Source organism: Megascapheus bottae, chromosome 5 (assembly GCF_031878675.1).
Source record: "Megascapheus bottae isolate mThoBot1 chromosome 5, mThoBot2.hap1, whole genome shotgun sequence".
NCBI lineage: Eukaryota > Metazoa > Chordata > Mammalia > Rodentia > Geomyidae > Megascapheus > Megascapheus bottae.
Window position 1 is genome coordinate 20,833,415 of NC_143513.1, and position 24,549 is coordinate 20,857,963.

Below are 24,549 nucleotides of genomic sequence, written 5' to 3' on the forward strand. Positions count from 1 at the left end.
AGCCAAGGCTTAGATATGCTAGGCAAGTGCTCCACCACTAAGCTATATCCTCTGCCTCTGTGCCCTTTTTTAATGGTTTTTTTTTTCTGTATTTTTATTTCTTGAAAGGGGAAGGAAGGATTTGAGGCGTAGCCCAGTTTTTCCTCATATAGTCCTCCTACCTTAGCCTACTAAGTGCTAAGACAATAGTTGTGTGCTTTAGAGCCTGATTTTAAGATAAAATTCTCCAGCTTTATCTTCCCAATTTTTAATTCAGTCCTAATCTTTCTCTTCTTTTTCCCCCTCTTTTTTTAGTTCTGGTTATTGACTTCGGTGTCATTCATGATACTAGTTTACATAGGTGTTTGGAGATCCTTGGTTTGTTGAAAACTAAATATGTTTTTTGTGATGCAAATAATAATTCATTTGTGTTCTCAAATCAAACTGAGTCTATCCTGTAGTAATCATGGGGGAGGAGGAGAATTAACTTGCAAATAAATCTACTTTTGAGTTTTGAGACTCTTCGCCTTTTCCTGAATCTCTGAGTAAATTGAGGACATTTCCTTACCACTTGATCCTATCCCAATTTCACAAGCCTCTTACTGCAAAGCTGTATTTTTTTTTCCCTCCCCTTCTCCTCCTGCTCCTTCCGTGTGTGTGTGTGTGTGTGTGTGTGTGTGTGTGTGTGTGTGTGAAAGTAGCTGGTTTTATAGAATCATTTTTATTGTATTTTTTGTGATAGTTTTAAGTATTAGTTTTAATATCTTTTTAAATTATGGAATTTACCATTAAAACCAGATTCTGAACTTATGGGTACTTTTAATTGTTGATTTGGTGTATTTAATTTTTTCTTAAGTCTATTCAGATTTTGTGTTTTCTGTTTACTAGTTACATTTTCAAATTTGAAAAACATAAAGCCAGTGCAAGTTACAGTCTGATAAAAACCTAATTGCATATATAAAAATCTATCCTACTACTGATTCATGGGAAGTTAATTTGAAACTCATATGCCTTACAGTTCAGTTTTTGAAAGTGAACTATACTTTCAAAGTGTTATTAATGTCTAACCCTATAGTAGCTTAGATGACTTCAATTATTTTACTTTCTTAATGTTTGTGTGTGTTTCTTAATCTCAACAGCAATGCAGCAAGTCTTGGAAAACCTTACAGAGCTGCCCTCATCTACAGGAGCAGAAGAAATAGACCTAATTTTCCTCAAGGGAATCATGGAGAATCCTATTGTAAAATCACTTGCTAAGGTATATCATTTATAAGTTTACTGAATTGCTTTGAAAATTGCTTCTATAAATCATTTAATATTTTAATGTATGCAAAAATAAGGCCACTTTTACCTTTTCTTTTCTTTCTGTTTTTTTAATGGTCATGTGGCTTAAGCTCAGGGCGTGGGCTCTTTCCTGAGCTTTTGTTTTCAGGCTAATTCTATACCACTTTGAGCAATAGAGCCATTTTCAGTTTTCTGGTGGTTAATTGGAAACTTCCAAGTCTCATGGACTTATCTCCAAAGCTAGCTAGCCCAGTCTAGCTTTGACCTGCACTCCTTAGATCTTAATCTGCTGAGTGCATGAACCACCAGTGCCAGTTTATTCTATCTTAAATACAGAATTTAAATGACTCTTGTGATCGAATATTTTGGAGAAAGGCAACAGCACAATCATGTTATGATGGGCTCAGGTTACCTATCTCCATGTTCCACAATAATAGGGTACTGATTTTCATTACAGCTGCTTGCTTTCATACAAGTTCCTGAGTATATGGGATTTGGTGTGAGCCACCAGCACCAGCCACTATTTTTGTTCTGTACTCTTAGATTATTTTAACTTCTCCTGTGATCTTTTTTAGTATGTTTTTGTCCAAGCATTCTGGAAAATCAAATCTTTGGAGTTTTATTAAGAGTGAGTTCATGATGCATTCTCTTCATTTTATTCACATAATTAATCATGTTAATATCATGTGATATAAAGGGTCATAGGTAGAATGGAAGGGCTGGGAGTTTGGCCTAGTGGTAGAGTGCTTGCCTAGCATGCACGAAGACCCACGTTTGATTCCTCATATACATACACAGAAAAAGCTGGAAGTGGTGCTGTGACTCAAGTGGAAGGGATCTAGCCTTGAGAAAGCCCAAGGATAGTGCTTAGGCCTATGAGTTCATGCCCCATGACTAGCCAAAACAAAAACAAAAAACCAAATATCTGATTATTGACATAGGTAGAAAGTAATCCTCTTTCAGCTCACCCAACTGGGTTTTTTTTTTATGTTAGCTATTCTTTATTGAAATCTTATCATAAGTATATTATTGACTTTCACATTGTACTTTTAATCATAATAATTTTTTCTGTGTGGAGATAATACCTCCAGAACCAGTGGAAATTAGCTTTTTAAGCCTGTATTAGATGGTTTTTCCTGGGTTCTCATTGGTACTTGTAAAATAATTTCGTTCCTCCTTTGGTGTCATACTATTGTCAGGTTTTGTTTTCCATGAATCAGTTTCATACTGGTTTCCACATTTATATCTCATATATGGCTTTGATGTGTAGATTTAGAAACAAGATATAAAGCATTTTGCAACCCTTTTATAACTTACAAAAGTCTTCTTAAATATACTCTTTTTTATTCAAAAATGTTTAAGAACTAAAAGTCATACTCTTAATCCTTGTAACAACTTGTTTTCCTTTGTTATTTTGTTATTGACAGTAGTGGAATTTGAATTCAGGGCAAATGCTGAACCACTTGAGACACACCCCTAGTCCTACAATAGATTTATGAAAAGAAAACTAAAACTTAAAATGGTTTGTATCTTGTCACTTTGGTAGTAATTGACAGATCTCTAAGATTTAGATAGGTTTCCCACTCTCAAGTCAGAACTGTGCCTTCACATTTTGTGCTCTTCTGCAGTAACGGGGTGTGTGTGTGTGTGTGTGTGTGTGTGTGTGTGTGTGTGTGTGTGTGTGTGTGTGTGTGTGTGTGTGTGTGTGTGTAGGTGTGTGTATAGGTGTGTGTGTGTGTGTGTGTGTGTGTGTATAGGTGTGTGTGGGATATGCGTATACATAACAACTGTGAATAAAACTTTACTGAATTTGTGATCGTGATGATGGCCTTTTAGAGAATCAGCAGGGTTTTTTGGTTGTTTTGTTTTTCCAGTTCTGGGGCTTGAACTCAGGGCCAGGGCACTATCCTTGGGCTTTCTCAGGCTAGCAATCTGCCACTTTGAGCCATAGCACCACTTCTGGCTTTTTTTTTTTCCCCTTTGGTGTATATGGTACCAAGGAATGGGACCCAGGGCTTTGTGCATGCTAGGCAAGTACTCTACTACTAGGATATGCTCCTGGCCTCTCATCAGTTCTTTATTAGCAGTTTGAATAAATGGTTTAATCACTTTTTTTTTTTTTTTTTTTTGTCACAGGGCTTGAATTCTCGGCCTGGGCACTGTCCCTGAGCTCTTCAGTTCAAGGCTGTTTTGAGCCACACCCCCATCTCTAGTTTTCTGGTGGTTAATTGGAGATTAAGAATCTCTTGAACATTTACTCTTGGGCTGGCTTTGAATTGCAATCCTTAGATCTCAGCCTCCTTAGTAGCTAGGATTATAGACATGAGCCACCAGCACCCAGCTGGTTTAATCACTTTTGAGCAGGTAAAGCACAACTATACGTTTCTGTTGATTAAAATTAAATGAGGAATAAGGAGCAGCACAGAAATGTTGAGATAAAGAGTGAACTAACTATTGCAGTAGTGATATTCACTAGGTGCTATGTTGAAAATGAACTGTACAATGGGTGGGGGAAGAGGGTCGGGAGGGAGAAAACAAGGGAAGAAGTGACACTATTCAAAAAGATGAACCCAAGGAAGCCCTAACTCCTCTGTATATCACCTTTTACAATCAAAATAAATTTGAAAAAATTAAATGAAGAACAGAATCACTCAGTAGTAACCAACATTCAAGCAAATTACCAGTAAAGAAATCCCAGCATTAAGGAGGACTTTGTAAAAAGAAAATAGGTCATAGCAGGCCAATACTTTCAGTGCATTAAGTAGGAAGCAAACAAGGGAGAGATAACTTGCTGTCCTGAGAGGCAGAATTATGTGGCCAGTATTTAGGAGGAAGATAATAGAAGCAGTAACATAAATAGTCCTTCTATTGGAATTTGTAATCATGGATCTTAAAATAATTTACAAATTATTTTAATAGAAAAATGAAAGCATTTAAGGTACTGTTAGAAAACCTACATTAAAATGACAACAGCAAAGAGTAATAGAAATAATTGAAAGATTTAATGTACATATAAGTAGTAGGAACAGAAAGAGAGGAAGAAATAGTTGAAAGTACAATGTCTCAAGAATTTTCGAAACTAATAACATTAACTGACAAATTTAGGAAAACAAGTGAACCCTCTAACAAGAGAAGTATATAAAGGAAAAGATAATCAAGGAACATCCTAGTTAAACTCCAGAAATTCAAAGACAAAATGGAAATGTGTTAAGTAATCAGAGAAAAAGACATTATATTTAAGGAGAAATAGATAAGAATAATGAATGGCAATAAAATAGTAACTATGAAAGTCATAACACAGGGTTTGAGATTTTTTAGTGCCAGAAAGGAAACAGTGCTAACTTTGCATTCTAACTAGCAAAAGCGACCTTCAGCTATTAAAATATACTGTTTCCAGAGCCTGAGAAAATTTATATTCATATATCTACAAGAAATGCAAAAAAGACTTTTTTGATAGAAAAGTATTAATTGGTAAATGAATACTGATTTTAAAATGACATATTCCATGACTTACAAATGTGTTTGTAAATATACACATAGGCACATATATCTGGATATGTGTGGATATATGTATATACAATGTAGATGAGGGTATTAGTCCAAAAGGATGGATAGACTTAATTCTTCAGAAGTGATAGAAGCAGTAGCTTAAATGGAATATAAAATATCAGAGATGGATATTAAAATCTTTTTTTTTTTTCTTTTTGCCAGTCCTGGGCTTCACTGTCCTTAGACTTTCTCAAGGCTAGGGCTTTTTTTTATGTATGTGGTACTGAGAAATTGAACCTGGGTCTTCGTGCATGCTAGACAAACAATCTTACCACTCGGTCAAACTCCCAGCCCGATATTAAAACTTTTAAATTGACCACCAAAAGAAAAATTACAATAATGAATATATTTTACCAGGGCCAAAAAAGAAAAAAATGAAGTCTAAAATTACCCTCCAGAAACATCTAGAAAGGGTACCATACTAAAGAGAATATCTTATCTCCAAACACCGGACAATAGGTAGCAGAGGCCTATGAGCCCTGAGAGAAAGAAATTATAAAAAATATTCATAGATACTTTTAGCTTGAAATGCAGAAGAAAATAAAAACCATCCTTTTGCCTTGATAGACCTTGAAGTTCTAAAAATTCTGGGTAATTGGAGTTTGTGGGGTACAAAAAGCAAGGAGGAAAAAGTTCAACACTGACCTACACATGTAGGAAATAAAATTTAAAATATGCTAGAAATCAATATGCTAAGCAATTTCCATAGCCCACAAAGGACAAAGCCCACAAGATCCTTTGAATTCCCCTAAGTAATGAGCAGGTTATTGGGCAAAATTCATACCCAGCTTACAATGGCAGACCGATCTTATCAACTGATATGGACCATAGCAAAAATGAACTGAAAATCAGTAACAGTCATGAGGGGAATAAAATCCTTTAATATTTAGAAATTAAATAATGTGCTTCTAAGTAACCATGATTTAAAGGAGGGATCATAAAACAAAATTTTTATGAATGAGAATGAGAATATACATAAAAAATTGTGAGGTATGCAATAAGGCAACACTTAGAGGGAAATGCCTATATTAGAAAAGAGAGGTGATAATCACAAATCAGTGATCTAAATGTCATCCTGTAGAACAGAAAGAGAACAAGTGTAACCAACTTCTGTATGCAGAAGTTTTGATTTGTGGTAGGAAACAGAATGCTGCTCTTTTAAGATCAGAGGCAAGATGAGGATGAATGTTCACATTTTTGTCACTGCACACTAAGGGATCCTAGCTAGTACAGAAAAGTAAGTAATAGAGTAGACAAAAAAATGACAAAGATAGAGAAAAATCAATTTGATTTGGGTCCCAAATTATCTGTATCTGGGATAAAAAAAGAGCATATCATGTGTCCACTAACATTGCAAAGGGAAGAAGAAATAGTATGAATAACTTTATGACAATAAATATGACACTTAGGTAATAGAAAGACATAGATTTTCATAAGAGATAACCAGAGTGAATCTATAAGGTGTTTTTTTTTCAAAATTAAATATTTTGAAACCATTCTGCAAAAAAGAAAAGAAAAAAACCTCTGGCCTCAGATGTCTTCAACAATATTCTACCAAACAGATGAAGTACAAATAATACGATTTTTACATTTTTCTTACAGAAAAGAAGGGAAGGAGATCAATGAAATAGAAAGGAAATTGTAGTTTCGAGATGAATTTTAGCAAATATATGTAAGGCTTTTATGTTGAAAACTAAAGTATTATTGAAACTGAAGGCCTAAGTATGTACATATGTGTATATATGGAAGGGAATGGATGTTACATTTTTGTTAGTTTTCTCTATAGTGATCTATGAATACAACATAATCCCCATCGAAATTTCAGGACCATCTAGACCCCCCTCCCCCCAAAAAATTGGAAAACAAAAGTTTTTACTAAGCTGATTTCAAAAATAACTATGACTCTACTGTTAATAAAGACAATTTAGTATCAACCTATAGTCCGGGAATTGAAAGGGGAGTCCAAAAAGAGACTAACATGAACATTCTACTTCTTTTTTATATAATTCATTGGGAATTCAGTGAACAAGTTGAAAATCTCTCACAATGAATTGTTGGAACAACTGACAATTGAATGTTTGTAGGCAAAAAAAAAAGAATTTTCCTTTTCACATTGGATGAAAAGTGAACTCAGAATAAATCATTGATAGAAAAGTAAGAATTAAGACCATCAAAACTTTTAAAAGAGCACATATAGAAAAGGTCTTGGTTAGACAAGTGAAGATGGCCCACACCTGTAATCCTAGGTACTTGGAAGCCTGGCATCTGAGGATCATGGTTCAAAGTCAGCTCAGGCCAAAAGCTTTGTGAGATGACTCTTCTCTCCAATTAATGACTGGAAAAAACTGGAAATGGAGGTGTGACTCAAGTGGTAGAGTGCTAGCCTTGAGCAAAAAAGCTTAGGGACTGCTCACAGTCAGAACAAGTGTCAGGATAGGCACAAGCTCATGTGGGCGCGCACGGGCGCACGCACACACACACGCATGCACACATAAAAGGGAAGTGAAAGGAGAGGAAAGGCAATGGTTGGGCTTTAGTGTGGTCTGTTTTGTGGTCCATTGGATAAATGCACAGGAGTAGAATTGCTGGGTCATAGGGAGAAGCTCTATGTTTAATTTTTTAAAATAAAACTTCCATGCTATTTTCCAGAGTGGTTGAACAGGATTACATTCCCACAATGTATAGTAGTAGCATTCCCATTTTGGACACATCCCTACCAGCATTTATTGTTAATTTTCCTAATGCCATTCTAAACTGGAGTAAGGTGGAATCTCGATGTTGTTTAGATTTGCATTTCTTTTGTGACCAGAGGTGTTGCACACTCTTTTATGTATCTATTGGCCATTCTTACTTCTTCCTCTGGGAAGTCAAGTCTTTATCCCATTTATTGATTGGGTTGTTGAGATTTTTAGGGTTTGTGTCTTTGGGAGGTTAAATTTTTTCAAGTATATTTTATATATGAGGCCCTGTCTGGTGCAGAGCTAATAAAGGCACCAGCACAGCCATGTTCATTAAAGCATTTTTTACTAGAGCCAAGATACAGAATCAACACCGATGTCCCTCAGTGGATGAATGGATCAAGAAAATGTGATACATATGCACAATAGAATTCTACTCATCCATCAGGAAGAATGATATTGTACCATTAGTAAGGAAATGGAAAAACCATATTAATTGAAGTAAATTAGAGCCAAAGAAACAATTTCTAGAAACATAGAGGCATGGTTTTGCTCATTTGCGATAATTAGAATGTGCCTGTAAATATACAAATAAACACACTGAATGATTAAAATACACATACACACAGGGACAGAATAAATTATATAGGACTCTAGACATTCACACACTGAGGCCAAAGGCTGTCCATAGGAGTGGTTGACAGAGGTTCAATAGCTATGTGCATATGATCATATCAATATTCTATGAAATGAACTCTAAGAAAAGGAAACGAGACATTTTGAGTTGCCAGGATTGCTGTTTTTGTTTGCTTTCCCTTTTATTTGTATTTGAGAGGGTGAGGGAGAGCCACAGAAAAGGTGAAACAAAGGTGGTTACATGCAACTCACTAGACACTGTGGGTGGTGAAGGAAGGGAAGTGCAATTTGAAAAGCATTGTACTCATGACTCAGTATCCGATTCATGTAACCCCTCTGTATATCAACTCCACAATATCAATAAGAAAGGAAAGAAATGGTTTTGGTGACACAGGACTAGGCAAGGCTGTTGTCTTTTCTAAAAAGTACCATTGCCAGTTTCTTAAAAAATAAAATAAAATAAAAATAAACTAAGCAGGTTTGGGAGTTTGGCCAAGTGGTAGAGTGCTTGCCTAGCATGCACAAAGACTGGGGTTTGATTCCTTGGTATCACATACATAGAAAAGCCAGGAGTGGTGCTCTGGATCAAGGGGCAGAGCATTAGTCTTGAGGAGAAAGCCCAAGGACAGTGCTCAGGCCCTGAGTTCAAGGACCAGGACTGGCAAAAAAACCAAACAACAACAAAAAATCTAAGCAGGCCTGTAATCCTAGCTACTCAGGAGGCTGAGATCTGAGGATCACAGTTCAAAGGCAACTTGGTTACTAAAGAATGTGAGACTTATTCACTAGAAAATGGGAAGTGGGGCTGTGGCTCAAGGGGTAGGATGGTAGCCTTGAGCTGAAGAACTCAGGGACAGCGCCCAGGACCAGAGTTCAAGCCCCAGGACCCACAAAAAAATAAAAATAAAAAAAAGCAATTGTACACTGTCCATCATTGTGCTCTATGGTATTTACCCAAGTGACCTGATAATTTATATCTACCCAGAAACCTGTACATAAATGCTTATAGTAGTTTTATTTGTAATTGCCAAAACTTAGAATAGGTGAAATGTTCTTCCGTAGTGAATGTATAAACAAAATATAATGGGTTATTATTTAGCAAAAAAAAAAAAAGCTACTATAGTATGAAGCTAATTGAAAGGACCTCCAGGATATTGAAACAAAAGCCATATAACGAATGATTGTTGTCCTTAATGTACTATGTTATCTCTCATCTCCTTTGCTGTCCCTTAGTATCTCATATTGTTACAGTATCTCACTTTGTTATCTGATATATTGAATTTATTTGTATTTGGTTATTTGAAATTTGATAGGGGAAGGGGGAAGTCCAAGATGGGTGTGGGGGAGGGTAATGGGTACCAAGACATGTGAAAGGGTATCAATGTATGTGAATTAATACACCTTCTATCTGGCAAATATCATGTAACCCTTTTACTAATTACAATAAAAAATTTAAAAAAAAAGACATGAGAGAACCTTAACTATGTATTGTTAAAAAACAGTTTGAGAAGGTATCTTATGGTATTATTCCAACTATTTGACCTTCTTTAAAAAGCAAAAACTGGAGACAGTTAAATCAATGGTTGACTGATGCAACTGTGAGAAACAGGGATGGATTATTAAAACAGGGTGGACTTTTAAAGCAATGAAGTTACTCTGTATTGTAGTGGCGTACTGATGACATTTGTCAAGGTGTTTGTAATTGTTACAACATAGAGTTCATCAATTACAATAAATTCAAAAGAGTATATGTGAACTACTTTTGCTTTCTTCAAAATTTGCCACCATTAAAAAAGCAAAGCACCTTAAAGATGGAGTCTGCTCAGTATTCATTCTGTTTGAATTTAGAACTCTATTTCACTACTGTTAAAAAGATATTCAAGTTCACAGTGCATTTTTTGTGGGAAAGGTTGTGTTATTTAAGACATCTGGAAACAGAAGGATTTATTTCCCTACATAGATTATGAGGTCTGTCAGAGTCCTACTCAGAGCCACCTGCTCTAAATTGGCATTTCACTTTTTGTTGTTGTAGGGATTGAACCTAGGGCCTCACATATGTTAGGCGGGTGCTGCACTAAAGCTCTGATTTTCAAAAATGAAAAATAGGATCCTAAGATTTCCCAAATGATCTTTATTTTTGTGCATTTTAAACAGTCTTTCTAACCCAGGTTGACCTTAAATTACAGATCTTCCTGCCTCAGCCTCCTGAGCGCTGGAATTATGGGCATGCACCACCAAACTTGGCTGATCTTTTATCATTTTTGCAAACATCAGCCTATCTAATGATTATGTCCATGTTGCTTATTTTGTTATGGTCAATTATTTAATAAAACACAGTTATGTCCAGAATTCAAGCTTTGGCTAGGAAGTCATGAGGAATTCCTGTTGGTGAATAGAGGATATAGGATGCTTCATTATTAGTCATCTGATTGTTCACTCTTCCCAGAAGTGGTAATAACATGAAGTCTTTTATGTCTTGTAGCTAAGCTTTATCATTTTACATGATACATTGTAAAATCCAAATATTTCCTCTTATTAAAACATTAAAGTTGACTTTAATCAAATACCAATCACTATCTTTTGAAACTAGGGAAAAAATAAGCCAAGAACTGTCAATCAGGTGTTACCTGGAGCCAAGCAAGCAGCACTTTTGCTTTAGTAACTCTCTTGTCTTTTCAGGCTCATGAGAGGCTTGAAGATTCAAAGTTAGAAGCTGTGAGTGACAATAACTTGGAATTAGTCAATGAAATTCTTGAAGACATCTCTCCTCTGGTGAATGTGGATGAAAATGCAGCCGAGCTGGTTGGTATACTCAAAGAGCCTCATTTCCAGGTAAAATTTCCCAATCACTCCTTGCCCCAAGTCATAGTTAAGCTGCAACTGAAGGTAATTTTTCCTTGTGAAGCCTACGTCTGAACTTATTTTATAAATATGGTAAATTCCACCAGGCATTTTTACATCTGGATATGCTGAAGGTACTTAAGCAGACACACTGTATAAGTGCATAGTACCTCCTAGGGAGTGGGGAATGACACTATCACCTTGGATTTGTCTCTGCACAGCTGAAGAAATAGCAGTTGTGGTTCACTGTGGGACCACATGGTAGCAGTTTTTTCCCCATTAGGAGAAGAGATTTATTTTTCTTCTGTACTGTTACTTTGCCATTCCTCCTTTGGCCCAATAATGAACATTTTCTTTTTTTAGCATTGCTTTTCAGGATGGGGATATAGTTGGTGACTGTGGAACAAAGGAACTAAGGATAGAAACTATTGCATCACATACTTTGTTCTAGTTTCCCTCTGAATGAGTTAATCAGTTTCACAAGGAAGACTCAGGAAAGAGCAGGAAAAATTATTTTAAACCTATAATAATTAAAACAATGTGGTACTTGGAAGTGTTAGGAAAATAGAATAATAGAGAATAGAAACCCTAGAAATATATCCAGCCATTTATAGCAACCTTGAGCCAGGGTGTTGATAGTATGGAAGAATAAGGTCTGCAGTCTGAAAATGTATTGCCAACACCCTTTGTTTTGTCAAGGCTAAAGACTGGGACCTGCAGTACTATTGTTGCAAAGTACAAAAATGAATAGGTTCTTATGTTAACCTCTGTCTTAAGAATAAAAAACGTGGACACATATCAGATACACTCTTTGTGAAGGGACCAAATGATTAAATTCTCACTATTCAAAAAAAATGGATTTTATCATGAGGGCAGTAGGAAGTCTGAGTTTCTAGCAAGGAGGGTGTATATAAATTTCCAACCCAGATGATCTGTGTGGCCTCTGATTAGACTACTCCTTTCTCTCCTGATTATAATAATGACGAATCAGAGACCAGCCATTGTCTGGTTGATAATCCTTCCTAGATTTGTCTGGTAGCTTCTTGCGATATTGTCATCCTTCTGATTTTTATATACAGAAATTCTAATTAAAAGGTCATTGATTCAAGCTTGCTTCTTGGGGATAGAATACATCCTAAGTGATATGCAAGATGTGTAGGACTTCATCAGAAGATGTATAACCTGTACTTGCCACACAACTCTTGATGCTAAAATTTGGTCCCTTATTTAAATGAAATGACAGCCTAATCCTTTGTTTCAAATCTTCTCTACTAGGAAATAATCTAGTGTGTTATTGTCATATTGTAGAATGTATATCCTACTAACCATTTACCCTATAATTAGCACAAATAAATCCTTGCCTAAGTCCATAAATCAGTCAAATTCTCCCATTTTGCATTAATTAGGTGCTATTTGATAAGAGCAATATTTCTCATCAGCGAGGCTGTTAGCCATTAGTGCTTCTCCTATTGAAAAAGTAGAGTAATGCCTGATCTTATTATCAGTTTTCAAAGTCAAGAGTTGATTAAAATAGCAGTTTCAAGTGGTAACAAATAAGTTACCTTACTCTTTGTTTTCAACGTTGCATTGTGAAGCTACAGATTTTTCATTAGTTCAGTGTTGTAAGTTTCCATAATTGCTTTTTTGATTTTCAAATAAATAGTCATGACTTTAGACAGTAGAAGCGTATTCTTAGTATATTAATCTGCAGAACATATGAATTCTGGGCCAAAGATTTAAAATTGGGAATTATCATTGTATAAGTGGAGTTTCAGATCATAAAGCAGAAAATATTACCTATAGGAAGTGTGAATAACTTTCAACATTTTTAGGAAGAATTTTTCCACATAGAGTTTTCAGTTCGTTCTCTGATTTTTTTTTTATTTTTTTATTTTATTTATTATTATTTTTTTTTGGAGTCATGGGGCTTGAACTCTGGGCCTTGGTGCTGGCCTTGAGCTCTTCAGTTCAAGGCTAGTCCTCTACTACTTGAGCCACAACGCCACTTCCAAAATTACACATTTCTTTTTCTTTTTTGCCAGTCCTGGCTTGAACTCAGGGCCTGAACACTGCCCTTGGTCTTTCTCAAGGCTAGAGCTCTACCACTTGATCCATAGCACCACTTCCAGCTTTTTCTGTGTTATGTGATAACAAGGAATCGAGCCCGGGCAAGCACTCTACCACTAGGCCAAACTGCCAGCCCCAATCCCTGAATTTTTTTCTGTCTCTTAAAAATGGTTTTATGAAATGACTAGGAATTATCAGGTAAGCCAATATTTAGATTGTTTTTGATTTATTGTTTTTAATTTGTACTCTATTCCAAAGAAAATATTTTTAACTTAGGATTTACCTCTTATTTTACATGACTTAAATTTAGTTTTAAGATAACTATATATGACTACAGTACAACTCTGATCCTTTAGGATAAGGAAGGAAAAAATTTTAGTATATAAGAAGATTTTTCAAGGAATTTCTAGAAAGCTAAATCATAATCATCCATGATGATTGTGCATATATAATAAATACAGAAGGAAAACTATATACTATGTCTAGGACTCTTCTGACTCACTTTTGTCCTGAAAAGATGTTTTTAACAGACTAAATCCTTTATTGACATATACTTCCTTTCATTAATGTTAATTTTTGGTTTTTATTTTCTTTTGAACAGCTTTTTGACAGACATTTTGTATGTTTGAAAAGTATAATACTGACATAGAGATATAGATTAAAAATTGTCACTTAAGTTTTTATAGTACCTGATGAATAGCCATTAATGATTAAAGTATGGAATGAGGAGAATGACACTGGTGGCAGGGAAATTTAATGCCCTCCATGAATCAGACAAACCCAGATTCAGTTTACAGTGAGCATGCCCCCTTGAAATATCTGTCTCTTCAAATATAAAATAAGAAAACAAAATTATTTGATGATAGCACACATAGTTTAAAATTACATTATTTGATTTGATTTACATTTGTGAATTAAATAATGTGTGTGTGCCTTGAAAATTTTTAGTGCTCCATGGTGATAATGAACTAACAAATTATTTTTAGAAACATGTTCCATCAGTAGCTAATAACCTCAGGCTGTTTTGACTCCTTATAGTCGCTCTTGGAAGCCCATGATATTGTGGCATCAAAGTGTTATGATTCACCTCCGTCAAGTCCAGAAATGAATAATTCTGTCAATAATCAGTTATTGCCAGTAGATGCCATCCGTATTCTTGGTATTCACAAAAGAGCTGGGGAACCATTGGTGAGTAGTCACATCAGTGCCATTTTAAATCTGAGATGTAATTTGTAGTTCAATCGCTACTTTTCTTTTGTCTTCCATACATATTACTGTGAAATTGAATCCATGTTTCTTTTTTCAGACCCATGTATAAATACATAACTGATGTTCTTTCAACTTGATTTGGCCAATGAGACTGAACAGAAGTGAAAAATTAAACTGAAAGAGTAGCAAAAAGTTTATTCCATTTCTTTCTACTCTTTGAAAAAATGAATGTTAGAGTAACAAAATATGAAAGTTATTATTAAAACTTAACAGCCATAATGTGACCCTGTATAGTGAAGTTTACTGTTTATAGTTAGTTTTTATTAATGGTTTCTAACAAAGAACAATGGTAAATAAAAGGAAAAGCCAGGGATAAGCCTATCCAAATGCCTGAGTGTCTTTATTAACTCCTTGAGCTTCATGTTATCCTGTAGAATATAGCCTATGTACTGGTATTGACCTCATTTTTAGGGTCAATCTTACCATGAAAGTCCTTTTGACAGAATGGCATTAATACATTGTCACAGTTGAAACTAAGTTAATGGGATTAAACTACTACAGCAGAAAACATGAGGACAGTAAGAACAATTCGGTTACCTAGTTTTTAATGGCTCTTATATATTCATGCATATTTACATATTGGTTCTTAATAAAAATAGTTTTCCTAATATTTATTCCTAAAGGGTGTCACATTTAGAGTTGAAAATAATGATTTAGTAATTGCCCGAATCCTTCATGGAGGAATGATAGATCGACAAGGTCTGCTGCATGTGGGAGATATCATTAAAGAAGTTAATGGACATGAGGTTGGAAATAATCCAAAAGAATTACAAGAATTACTGAAAAATATTAGTGGAAGTGTCACCCTAAAAATTTTACCAAGTTACAGAGATGCCATCACTCCTCAACAGGTTAGTAATAGATTTTGGTCATATGAATAACATTTGTGGTCCTTTAATCATTCTATAGAATAGAATGCCATTTTTCTTTTTGGTAAAGAGCAGAACAGCTGTCTGAAATAATTGTTCTGAAGTGGCTTATGTTGTCATGAGTGAATATCTGAATTTTTAAGCAATTAATCTTATTATGAACAAAATAATGGCATTTCTTTGTAAATACTTGAGACCCTGTTATTATAGTAGCCTACAGCTAGATATTAGAAAAACCTTAAAACTTTTCATTAGTCATGAGAACATTTTTAACATGTGGTGTTCTAAGTGTATGTATTAGGACATCCAGGTTCATGCTCAGGTGATAGGCAAATGGAAAAATAAAGCCAGAAAGTAGAATAGATTGAAGAAAACCTTGGTCACTTTCACACATTTGATCTTTATTTTAGGTAAAATAGATAATTGAACTAGGGAATGTTCTACTGATAGAGACTTGTAGGTCAACAACTGGCTGCTTTTGTAATGGTGATGACAGAACAGGAGGAGAATGGAATTATAATCAAGGAAAAAGAAAGGAATTGCAAAGAGGAAAAAATTATGGAGGGAAGATAAGCACTGAAGAGAGAGAGGTTTTTCAAACCTATATAACATACAATAGGAATTATCTATCAGTATTTTAGATTGGTAGCTCTAATGTTAAGGTTTATTCCAGAAATTACTTATTTAATGTGTGAATTTGTTAGTTTTGTTGTTTTATCTTAGGAGATTTTAAAAGCCTAGTTTATGTTTACATACAATTACATGAAATTATATTACTTGAGTGACTTATATGTGCCTGTACTACATAGTGAGACCCAGTCTCGGGGGGAAAAAATAAATGGAGGAAAGGGAAAGGAGAGGCAGATCATCAGATGAGGGAGGGGAGGGAAGGGGAGAAAAGGAAAGGAAAGGAGGGAAGAAGAAGAGAAAGAGGAGGGCCAAATGAAGGGGGAAAGGGTAGTAATATTCTTTTGATGCTTATTTTAAACAATTATTTTAGCATGTAACTAGAACTTTAGAGGTTGACTACTTTCTCAGTTTACACGTTTATTTCATTTTGTAACTTACTTTGTAATTGAGAAGATTGGAATGTTAAAAATCTAAGATTTGCTACTTTTTATTATGTTATAGGTACAATAGGAAAAATTTCCTATTCATAGCTACAATGAACTTTATAGGCAAAATAAATTTTTGTAATGTTTGATTCTAGGTAGAGTTTGTCTGCTGAATAAAGTTGCATGGCATGTATGGATATTTATTTAAGTCTTGGCATAAGCATAACATTTTTCCTATATTGTTGTTTCATAATCTCTATATTTTACCTAGCTAAATTTAGAGTTGGGAAAGGAGAGGGATGCATATCTGTGTAAATAACAGATGTAAATGTGTGAAGCAGTATCAAGCATAGTCAACCATAAAAAGTAAGGGAAAGGTAAACCAGGCACCAGTGGCTCACACCTAGAATCCTAGCTAAACTGGAGGCTGAGATCAGAGGATCATAGTAGGAAGCCAGCCTGCGGAGGAAAGTTATTGAAACTCTTAATCAATAAAAGAGCCAAAAGTAGATCTGTGGCTCAACTGGTAGAGCAGTAACCTTGAACAAAAAGCTGAGGGGAAGTGTTCATGCCCTAAGTTGAAGCCTCGGGAAAAAGGAGAGGTACTTGAACTCATATACACTTTCAAAGATAAGCTAAGGCATATCTAAAGTAGGACTTTAAAAAAAAAAAGGACAAGAGAATTCATTATGTTGGAGCATGGGCATAAACCAAGACTATCCTGAGAAAATCAAGAGTGTCCTGTTGTCAGATACTGTGAGGAAGGAAGGGCTTTGAAGTTCTTCAGATCTTTGACTAACAGCTCTGCTGTGTGATACAGTAGTCTCCTCCCCCCATTTCCCATGTGATGGGCTCTTCAGTTTCAGCCGACCTACTGTGGTCAACCACTACTAAATGGAAAATTCCTGAGCTAAACAATGGCATGAATTTTGAGCTGCACAATACTCTCAGTAATGTAATGAACAGTTGCTTAGTGCTACTCAGGATGTGCATCCTCCCTTTGTCCATTGTATCTATGCTGTACTTACTCCTCCATTAATCTCTTAATGTCTGTCTACTTTGTCAAGATAATACAGTGTAAGACTGTAGGTTAACCCTATTTTGCTTAATAATGGCTCCAAAGCTCGAAGGGAACACACAAGGCCAAATCAGAAACCATAAAGTGCTTCTTCCTATTTATAGTGAAAAGGGGAAGGTTCTCAATTAAAAGTTAATTGTTTAAAAATTTTAATCCTAAACTTCTACAGTCTACAGTAAGAATAGAGTTTTTTGTCCATAAAATCATGAAAGGAATAAAAGTTACTGGCTCATACTTGTAATTTTAGCTACTTGGGAGAGTGAGATCTGAGGACTGTGGTTAGAAGCCAGCCCCAGCAAGAAAGTCTGTGAAACTCTTATTCCCAGTTAACCACGAAAGGATGTCAGTAAATCATCTTAAGGTTGGTGTTTGTTTCCTCTTACTGTGACAAACACCTGAAAGAACAACTTAAAAGGAGGAAAGATTTATTTTGCCTCCTAGCTTGAGATATCTCACTCCATGATTCGTTGGTGCCATTGTTTTGACAAAACACCGTGACAGAAAGACACGAAGGAGCAGAGGCAGAGTTGCTCACCTCATGTGGCCCAGAAGCAGGGTCCAACAGGGATGGTTCAGGGGAGGATTAAACTCTTGAAGGACAGCCCTCATTTGTTTCTTCCAGCCTTGCCTACCTCATAATATCTCATTCAGCATGAACTCATCAGTGGACTAATCATCGATGAAGTGCCCTTGTGGTGATCCAGTTACCTCTCAGTGAGTGGATCCACCATCTGGGGACTGAATATCTAGCACATGAGCCTGTGGATGGAAATTATTTTTTTCATATATTTTTATTGTAATTAATAGAAGGGTTACATTATATTTGCCAGATAGAAGGTGCATTAATTCACATTCATTGATACCCTTTCTCATGTCTTGGTCCCCATTTCCCTCCCCCCCACCTCCACCCCTCATCTTGTTTTCCCCCCTTCCCTATCCAATTTCAAATAACCAAATACAAATATATCCAATATATCAGATAACAAAGTAAGATACTGTAACAATATGGGATAATCAAGGGATAGCAAAAGAGATGAGAGAAATTATTTTAACTCATTTTTTACGACCATCGAAATCGGGACACCAAAAGCATGAGAGCAAAGGAATTACAAGTCTCTTTCAGTCAATAATATGTATGTAAAAATTCCTTACAAAGTACCTGAGAAAGATAATACCATCAACAAGTTGGATTTATTTCAGGTATGCTGGAACATTTTTCATTAGAAAAATCTGTGTGTGTGTGTATGCATGCATGCAGGTTAATAGTAGCTTCAGTAGAGAATTTGATCAATTTTAGTGTTCATTTTTTTAAAGATTAGTAAACTAGAAATGAGGAAATCTCCTTAATATTTTTTTCAAAACTGAACATTACAATGAAAAATTCTTAGGAGTGGCCTATGTTAGAAGCTCTCCCTTTAAAATCAGATTCTGCTGGAGTCTTCAAGTGCCAGCTGAAGCCCTATTTCCCACAAAATAAATGAGCCAAGAGACCTGCCAGCTGTCAGACACCATTGTACACTGCTAAAAGGAACTGCCCTCAAATGATGAGACCTAAAATATTTGTTTTAAATTATAGTAAAAATATTCAGTTCTCCTTAAAGAAATTAGGAATGAACCACCTCATGGGAAAGAGGATAAAGATCACCAGCATTCAGACATCTGGCACACAAACTTGAACCATTCCCAGCCATGCTGAAACAAAGCAGCTGACAGAAATGTCACCCAAGATCTTAAACTATCTTGGTACTACAAGCTTCAGGACACTGGCAGAAACTGGATGAAAAAGCACCACTTGCTACTAGAGAAGGATTTTGATGAAGCTTCAAACAGTGAAGCAAACTTGAATTTATTTGACTTCTAAAAAAATAAAATTTCAAATTTTTGACTAACATTATCTTTTTAGGTAGAATATGAAATACACCACCATCTTTAGTATTTCAAATTTATGGACCCTGGTGTGCTTCTGCTTTTTAGTTATTGCTTGTATCAGTTATTTTTTTCTACCTTTGAGGCAGAAAAGCAAGAGTTTGATTGTAAGAGCTAGGTTATTGTGGTAACCAGCTAATGAATAATTTTTATTACCAATTTGCAACAGTGCAAATAAATGTACTATGGACATTTAAATGAGTAAATACCTACAAGTTGAATGATTGTGTCATATGGTAGATATATATTGAATCTTATTTATTGTGGGTCATGGGGCTTGACCTCTGGGCCTGGTTGCTGTCCCTGAGCTCTCCAGCTCAAGGCTACCACCCTACCCTTGAGCCACAGCGCCACTTCCTGTTTTCTAGTAATAAATTGGAGATAAGAGTCTCAGGTCCTTTGGTGCCCAGGCTGGCTTTGAACCTTGATCCTCAGATCTCAGCCTCCTGAGTAGCTAGGATTATAGGCGTGAGCCACTGTACCCAGCTTTCTGTGGAAAAAATTTTTTTAATTGAATGATTTTCCAAAATAGTTCTTCCAGTTTACATTCCCACCAGTATTGTATAAGATGTAGTCATTTCATATCATCATAGTGTGGTCAGTCTTTTAACTGTTTTTGCAATAGGTAGACAGTACTATCGCATTGTGATTTTATTCAATAGTGAATATTGCATTATTTGTTTTTTTAAGTGTCCTTTATGTATTCTGGATACTAATACTTTATCAGTATTGTGATTTGTAGGAATATTTTTCCATTCCATGTGTTTCTTTTATCATTCAAAAAGTACAAATTGATCAGTTTTTTTTCTTTCATAAATCATGTTTTCATAAGAAATTGTATGTGATAAAGATTTTCTTCTAGAATTTTATGACTTGGTGTTTAACCTGTAGGTGCATAGTACCTTTATTCTTCATTTTTATATAGGACATGAAGAAAATATTTGACTTAGTGGTTTTATTTCTTCTCTCTTTTTCTTTTTTTTGGGGGGGGGGGCATAAACTAATTCTTACTGTAGCTCTGCTTAGTTTTCCATGTTGGTTTTGTAGTGGGTCATGATGGTGGTGCATGCCTGTAATTTTAGTACTCAGAAAACTGAGACAGGATTTGGAGGTTTGGTTGTTTTTTTGATTTTTTTTTGCCAGTCCTTGGCTTGAGCTCAGGGCCTGAGCACTGTCCTTGGACTTTCTCAAGGCCAGAGCTCTACCACTTGAGCCTCAGCAACACTTCTGGCTTTTTTCTATGTATGTGGTACTGAGAAATCGAACCCGGGTCTTTGTGCATGCTAGGCAAGCACTCTACCACTAGGCCAAACTCCTGGGCTAGGATTTGGAGTTTTGAGGCCATTCTGCACTACTTAGTAAGATCTGTTTTAAAAAAAAAAAAAAAAAGAAAAAAGAAAAAACAACAAAAATAGTTCACTGGTATTTCATCTATAATCTGCAGAAAAAAAATAAATTTAATAAAATCACACCAGGTGTGTGCGTGTGTGTGCGTGTGTGTGGTTGCTTTTTTCTTTTGTATCAGATATTGTAGTTTTTATTTAAGTTCAAATTGAGTCTTTTTTGTTTGTTTTGAGGTAGTTTTCCCTGTACCTCAGACCAGCCTTGAACTCAAGATCTTCCTGCCTAAGTATGCTGAATACTGGGATTATAAATGTTTACTACCATGCCTGGCTGAGTGCTGGCAATTTTTTTTATTAGAATTCTTTATCTTTGTTCTAGGATGGAGTTAGGTTTCTTGGGAAAAGTTTGATCTTACTCCTTAAACTTTAATACCACACAGTAGGACATAGACTTTCTAAGTGCTTCTGCTACTCACTGTCATGAATTACGAGGTTTTTCTATTCAACCTGCTGTAAAGAGAGATCGTTATTAACCTACATGACTTGATTGTTTCCCTGTAAGACTTTGAAGTTATTCTTAAAGTATCATGAAGAAAAGGCTCTCTGATCAATCAGTGCCCAGCTGAACCAGGAGTCCCTGTGTCTCTCCCTGTCTCTGCAACTACTTTCTTTCCTCACTGATACTGTGTTCTATGGACTTTGGCCACCTAATTGCCCTGGTGTTCCAGTTCCTTTTCTCAGCTTGATGATCACCACATGCAACACACTTTTTCTTACTGACTTGTGACCTGGAAACTTTCTCTGCATGAGTCCATGTTTTTCCTTATCTGATCCTGGGTCTAGTATCTTGACATACGGTTTCATATCTTTGTCCAAGTTTTTAGATGTTTCAGGAGGAAGAGTCCTAGATACCTCATCAAAGTCTGAAAGAGGAGTCGTTTTCTTTATTGCTGTATAGTTTTGAATAAGTAAATCCTAGGTTCAGAAATCAAAGAAATGTAAGTATACATTACAGCCTCATTTTCGCTGTCCCAGTAAGAAAAAAAATCCTATTAACTTCTCTTCCAAAGCTATTCTTATTCCCTTTCAAACTCATTTTCCATGAAAAGTTTGCATAGTGCAAAGTTATTTTGAACCCTTCAAGTAGCTATGTAGCTTAAGAATCTTTTCTTATTGGTACCTAATTTCTTTTTTTTTATTGTAATTAGTAAAAGGGTTACATGATATTCACCAGATAGAAGGTGCATTAATTCACATACATTGATACCCTTTCACATGTCTTGGTACCCATTACCCTCCCCCCCACACCCCCCACCTGTCTTGGTTTTCCCCCCTTCCCTATCAAATTTCAAATAACCAAATACATTCAATATATCAGATAACAAAGTGAGATGCTATAACAATATGAGATAACCAAGGGACAGCAAAGGAGATGAGAGACAACATAGTACATTAAGGACAACAATCATTCGTTATATGGCTTTTGTTTCAATATCCTGGAGGTCCTTTCAATTAGCTTCATTGGTACCTAATTTCTAAACACATTTTTTTAGCATTGACTCTTTAAGCTATTCACTATTAAACAGGTTGATTCTTTGGTTATTAGTAATAATTTAGTAGTTAATAGTTCCATAAATGAGCCACTTTGCATGTAGCTGAGTAATATAGCCATTGAATTCATTCTAAAGAATGAATTATAGGTTAGGGAGTTTTCATTGGTAATCTTGATAATCCTATTACCAAAATAGTCCTCCCATGAGATTGAATGACTCTTTCAGACCGTGTTAGGAAACTACCTATAGGAAAATAGCATAGACTTATGCCAATTTATTTTGATTTCTGCTATTCAAATACAAATAAGTATTAAAATACTCTGAGAAAGATTGAATATCTGTGTTTTAAAAGACTTGTATTTTCTTTTCTAAATTGTTGGTCATTTTTTCATATGAATATGAAAGTGAAATACTTTAGCCAAGTTAACATTCATAACCGAATAATGAAACTGTAATTTGTACTTCATAAAATAAAATTGTACTAAATCTAATCAACTCCTGTTTCAAAATCATTACATAATTCTAGGTAAAAGGTTAGGTTAATTGATTTTTCAGATAGCTTTACCAAGGTAGTAGTGCTATAAAAGTTGTTAATTACTTTTTCTTCTTGAAAGCCTTCATATAAAAAAGATGTAGCTTGTATTCTCACAAATAATATTTCTAGAACAATATAAAGGGAGCCAGGCAGGTAACTAATATTTGAAGTTTAGATAAAATGTGTAACTATATGGTTGCCAAATATATAAAAAGGTTAATGAGCAGATCTGTGTTGAGGCTGCAGATATAGTCCTTCAGTTTACCTTTCTTCAAGAGTGAGGAGAGAGTATGGGTGTTTTCATGACTTTACAGGCCTCTCTTTCTTTGCCTCCCTCATTCAAATGCCTCCAACTGTTTTTTTTATCATTTATAATTTGTAGAACCTTGAGACAATTACTTAGGGAGGCAGGTTTTTTTAAATTTCAAAGTGTATTTGTGATTAAACAGTAACAGAGGGGTTTCAGTTCAGAATTGTTGATTTATGATTGCACCCTTGATCAGTATCACCCCTCCATCCTTCTACCCCCTCCTCCTATCCTCATCTCCCACATATTAAGTATCCTGTTTCCATTTTCACATATGTACATTGATATTACAATTGAATTCAACCACCATTTCATATCTGTCAGCATGAGTTTAGTAATACAAGTGAGTAAAGCAATACAGTGGGCCAGTAATTTGTATTTTTTTAGTTTATAATAAATTAAAAACCTGGCTTTATTTATACAATTAAAATATATATTTCTAGAGTTGCATCAGTATGGAGAAGCAACCAGAACGTGTCCGTCAGGTATGAGACCATTCCAAAATAATCAGTTTTCTTGTCTTATTAGTGTACTAAATTTACATTGATTAGATTTATTTGGGATTTTTATCATTGCCAAATCATTGAGCTGCATGCTATTGTGAAATTAGTCAACTATCACATTGTAGCAATTTTAATATTGTTTGTATGCTTGCTTTACAGGTACTTCTGAAACTATATACTGGGAAATAGTTAATGTCTTACTGATTGTTTTAAACATTTATTTTTTACCCTTTTCAAAGTAACTGTAAAACTTTACAATTTTTATTAGCATCACTTAATAGTAAATAAAATTTTATGGCATGTCCCCAGACTGTACATTTTTTACTATACATCAGTCATTAGTCTTTCATCATACTAATAATGTACTGTATCTACTTGTGCTGTTTGAGTAGATTATTTGATTAGTTATAGAAATGTGATTAATATGAAAATAATTGTTAGTTTGACTAATTGTGTGCTTTCCTGCTTACTAAAATTTACTTGCTGATTAATGCTGAGACTGTACTTTAGAAGATAAAATTTGAATTTTTATGAATATGTATGAAACTAGTCAATTATAACAGAAGAGTTGGTCTAAATTTGCCACCAAATGTTGACAGCACTTAAGTAGGTTTCAAATTAAAGTGAATAAGCAGAATATTCCAGGTATTGGAGATCTGAAATAACAGTTGTGACTGATTTTAATTTTACTTTTATTAATAAAACTAAAAGATGTATATGTTTAAATGACTTGAAATTGGAAAATATTTAGAAGAGTTTAGTATTTGTCTTTACTAATTTAATACTGTAATTTAAATTTAAGCGATCATAAAAATCAAAATGAATTCAACAGGTTATTTTTTATATTTTATTCAGTAAATGGCTGATTTAAAAATATTATTAGAGGGCCGGGAGTTTGGACTAGTGGTAGAGTACTTGCCTAGCGTACACAAAAACCTGGGTTTGATTCCTCAGTACCACATACACTGGAAGTGGTGCTGTGGCTCACATGGTAGAGCTGTAGCCTTGAGAAAGCCCAATGACAGTGCTCAGGCCCTGAATTCAAGCCCAAGAACTGGCCAATGTGTATATATATAT

At 35.1% G+C, this 24,549-nt stretch overlaps 1 protein-coding gene across 5 annotated transcripts in view; it reads left to right on the forward strand.

Annotated features, from left to right (window-relative positions):
• The window catches only part of Pals2 (protein associated with LIN7 2, MAGUK p55 family member), a 92,520-nt gene that overhangs the window by 41,573 nt on the left and 26,398 nt on the right, over positions 1 to 24,549 (forward strand). For 4 of the 5 annotated variants that reach the window (XM_090332772.1, XM_090332773.1, XM_090332774.1 and 1 more), the window contains exons 2-6: positions 1,119 to 1,237; positions 10,806 to 10,958; positions 14,073 to 14,222; positions 14,927 to 15,154; positions 23,413 to 23,454. In XM_090332772.1, the coding sequence (XP_090188898.1) occupies positions 1,121 to 1,237; positions 10,806 to 10,958; positions 14,073 to 14,222; positions 14,927 to 15,154; positions 23,413 to 23,454 (690 nt within the window). In that variant the 5' untranslated portion in view covers positions 1,119 to 1,120. The remainder of the gene's footprint in view (positions 1 to 1,118; positions 1,238 to 10,805; positions 10,959 to 14,072; positions 14,223 to 14,926; positions 15,155 to 23,412; positions 23,455 to 24,549) is intronic. The other variant, XM_090332775.1, reaches the window with a different exon arrangement.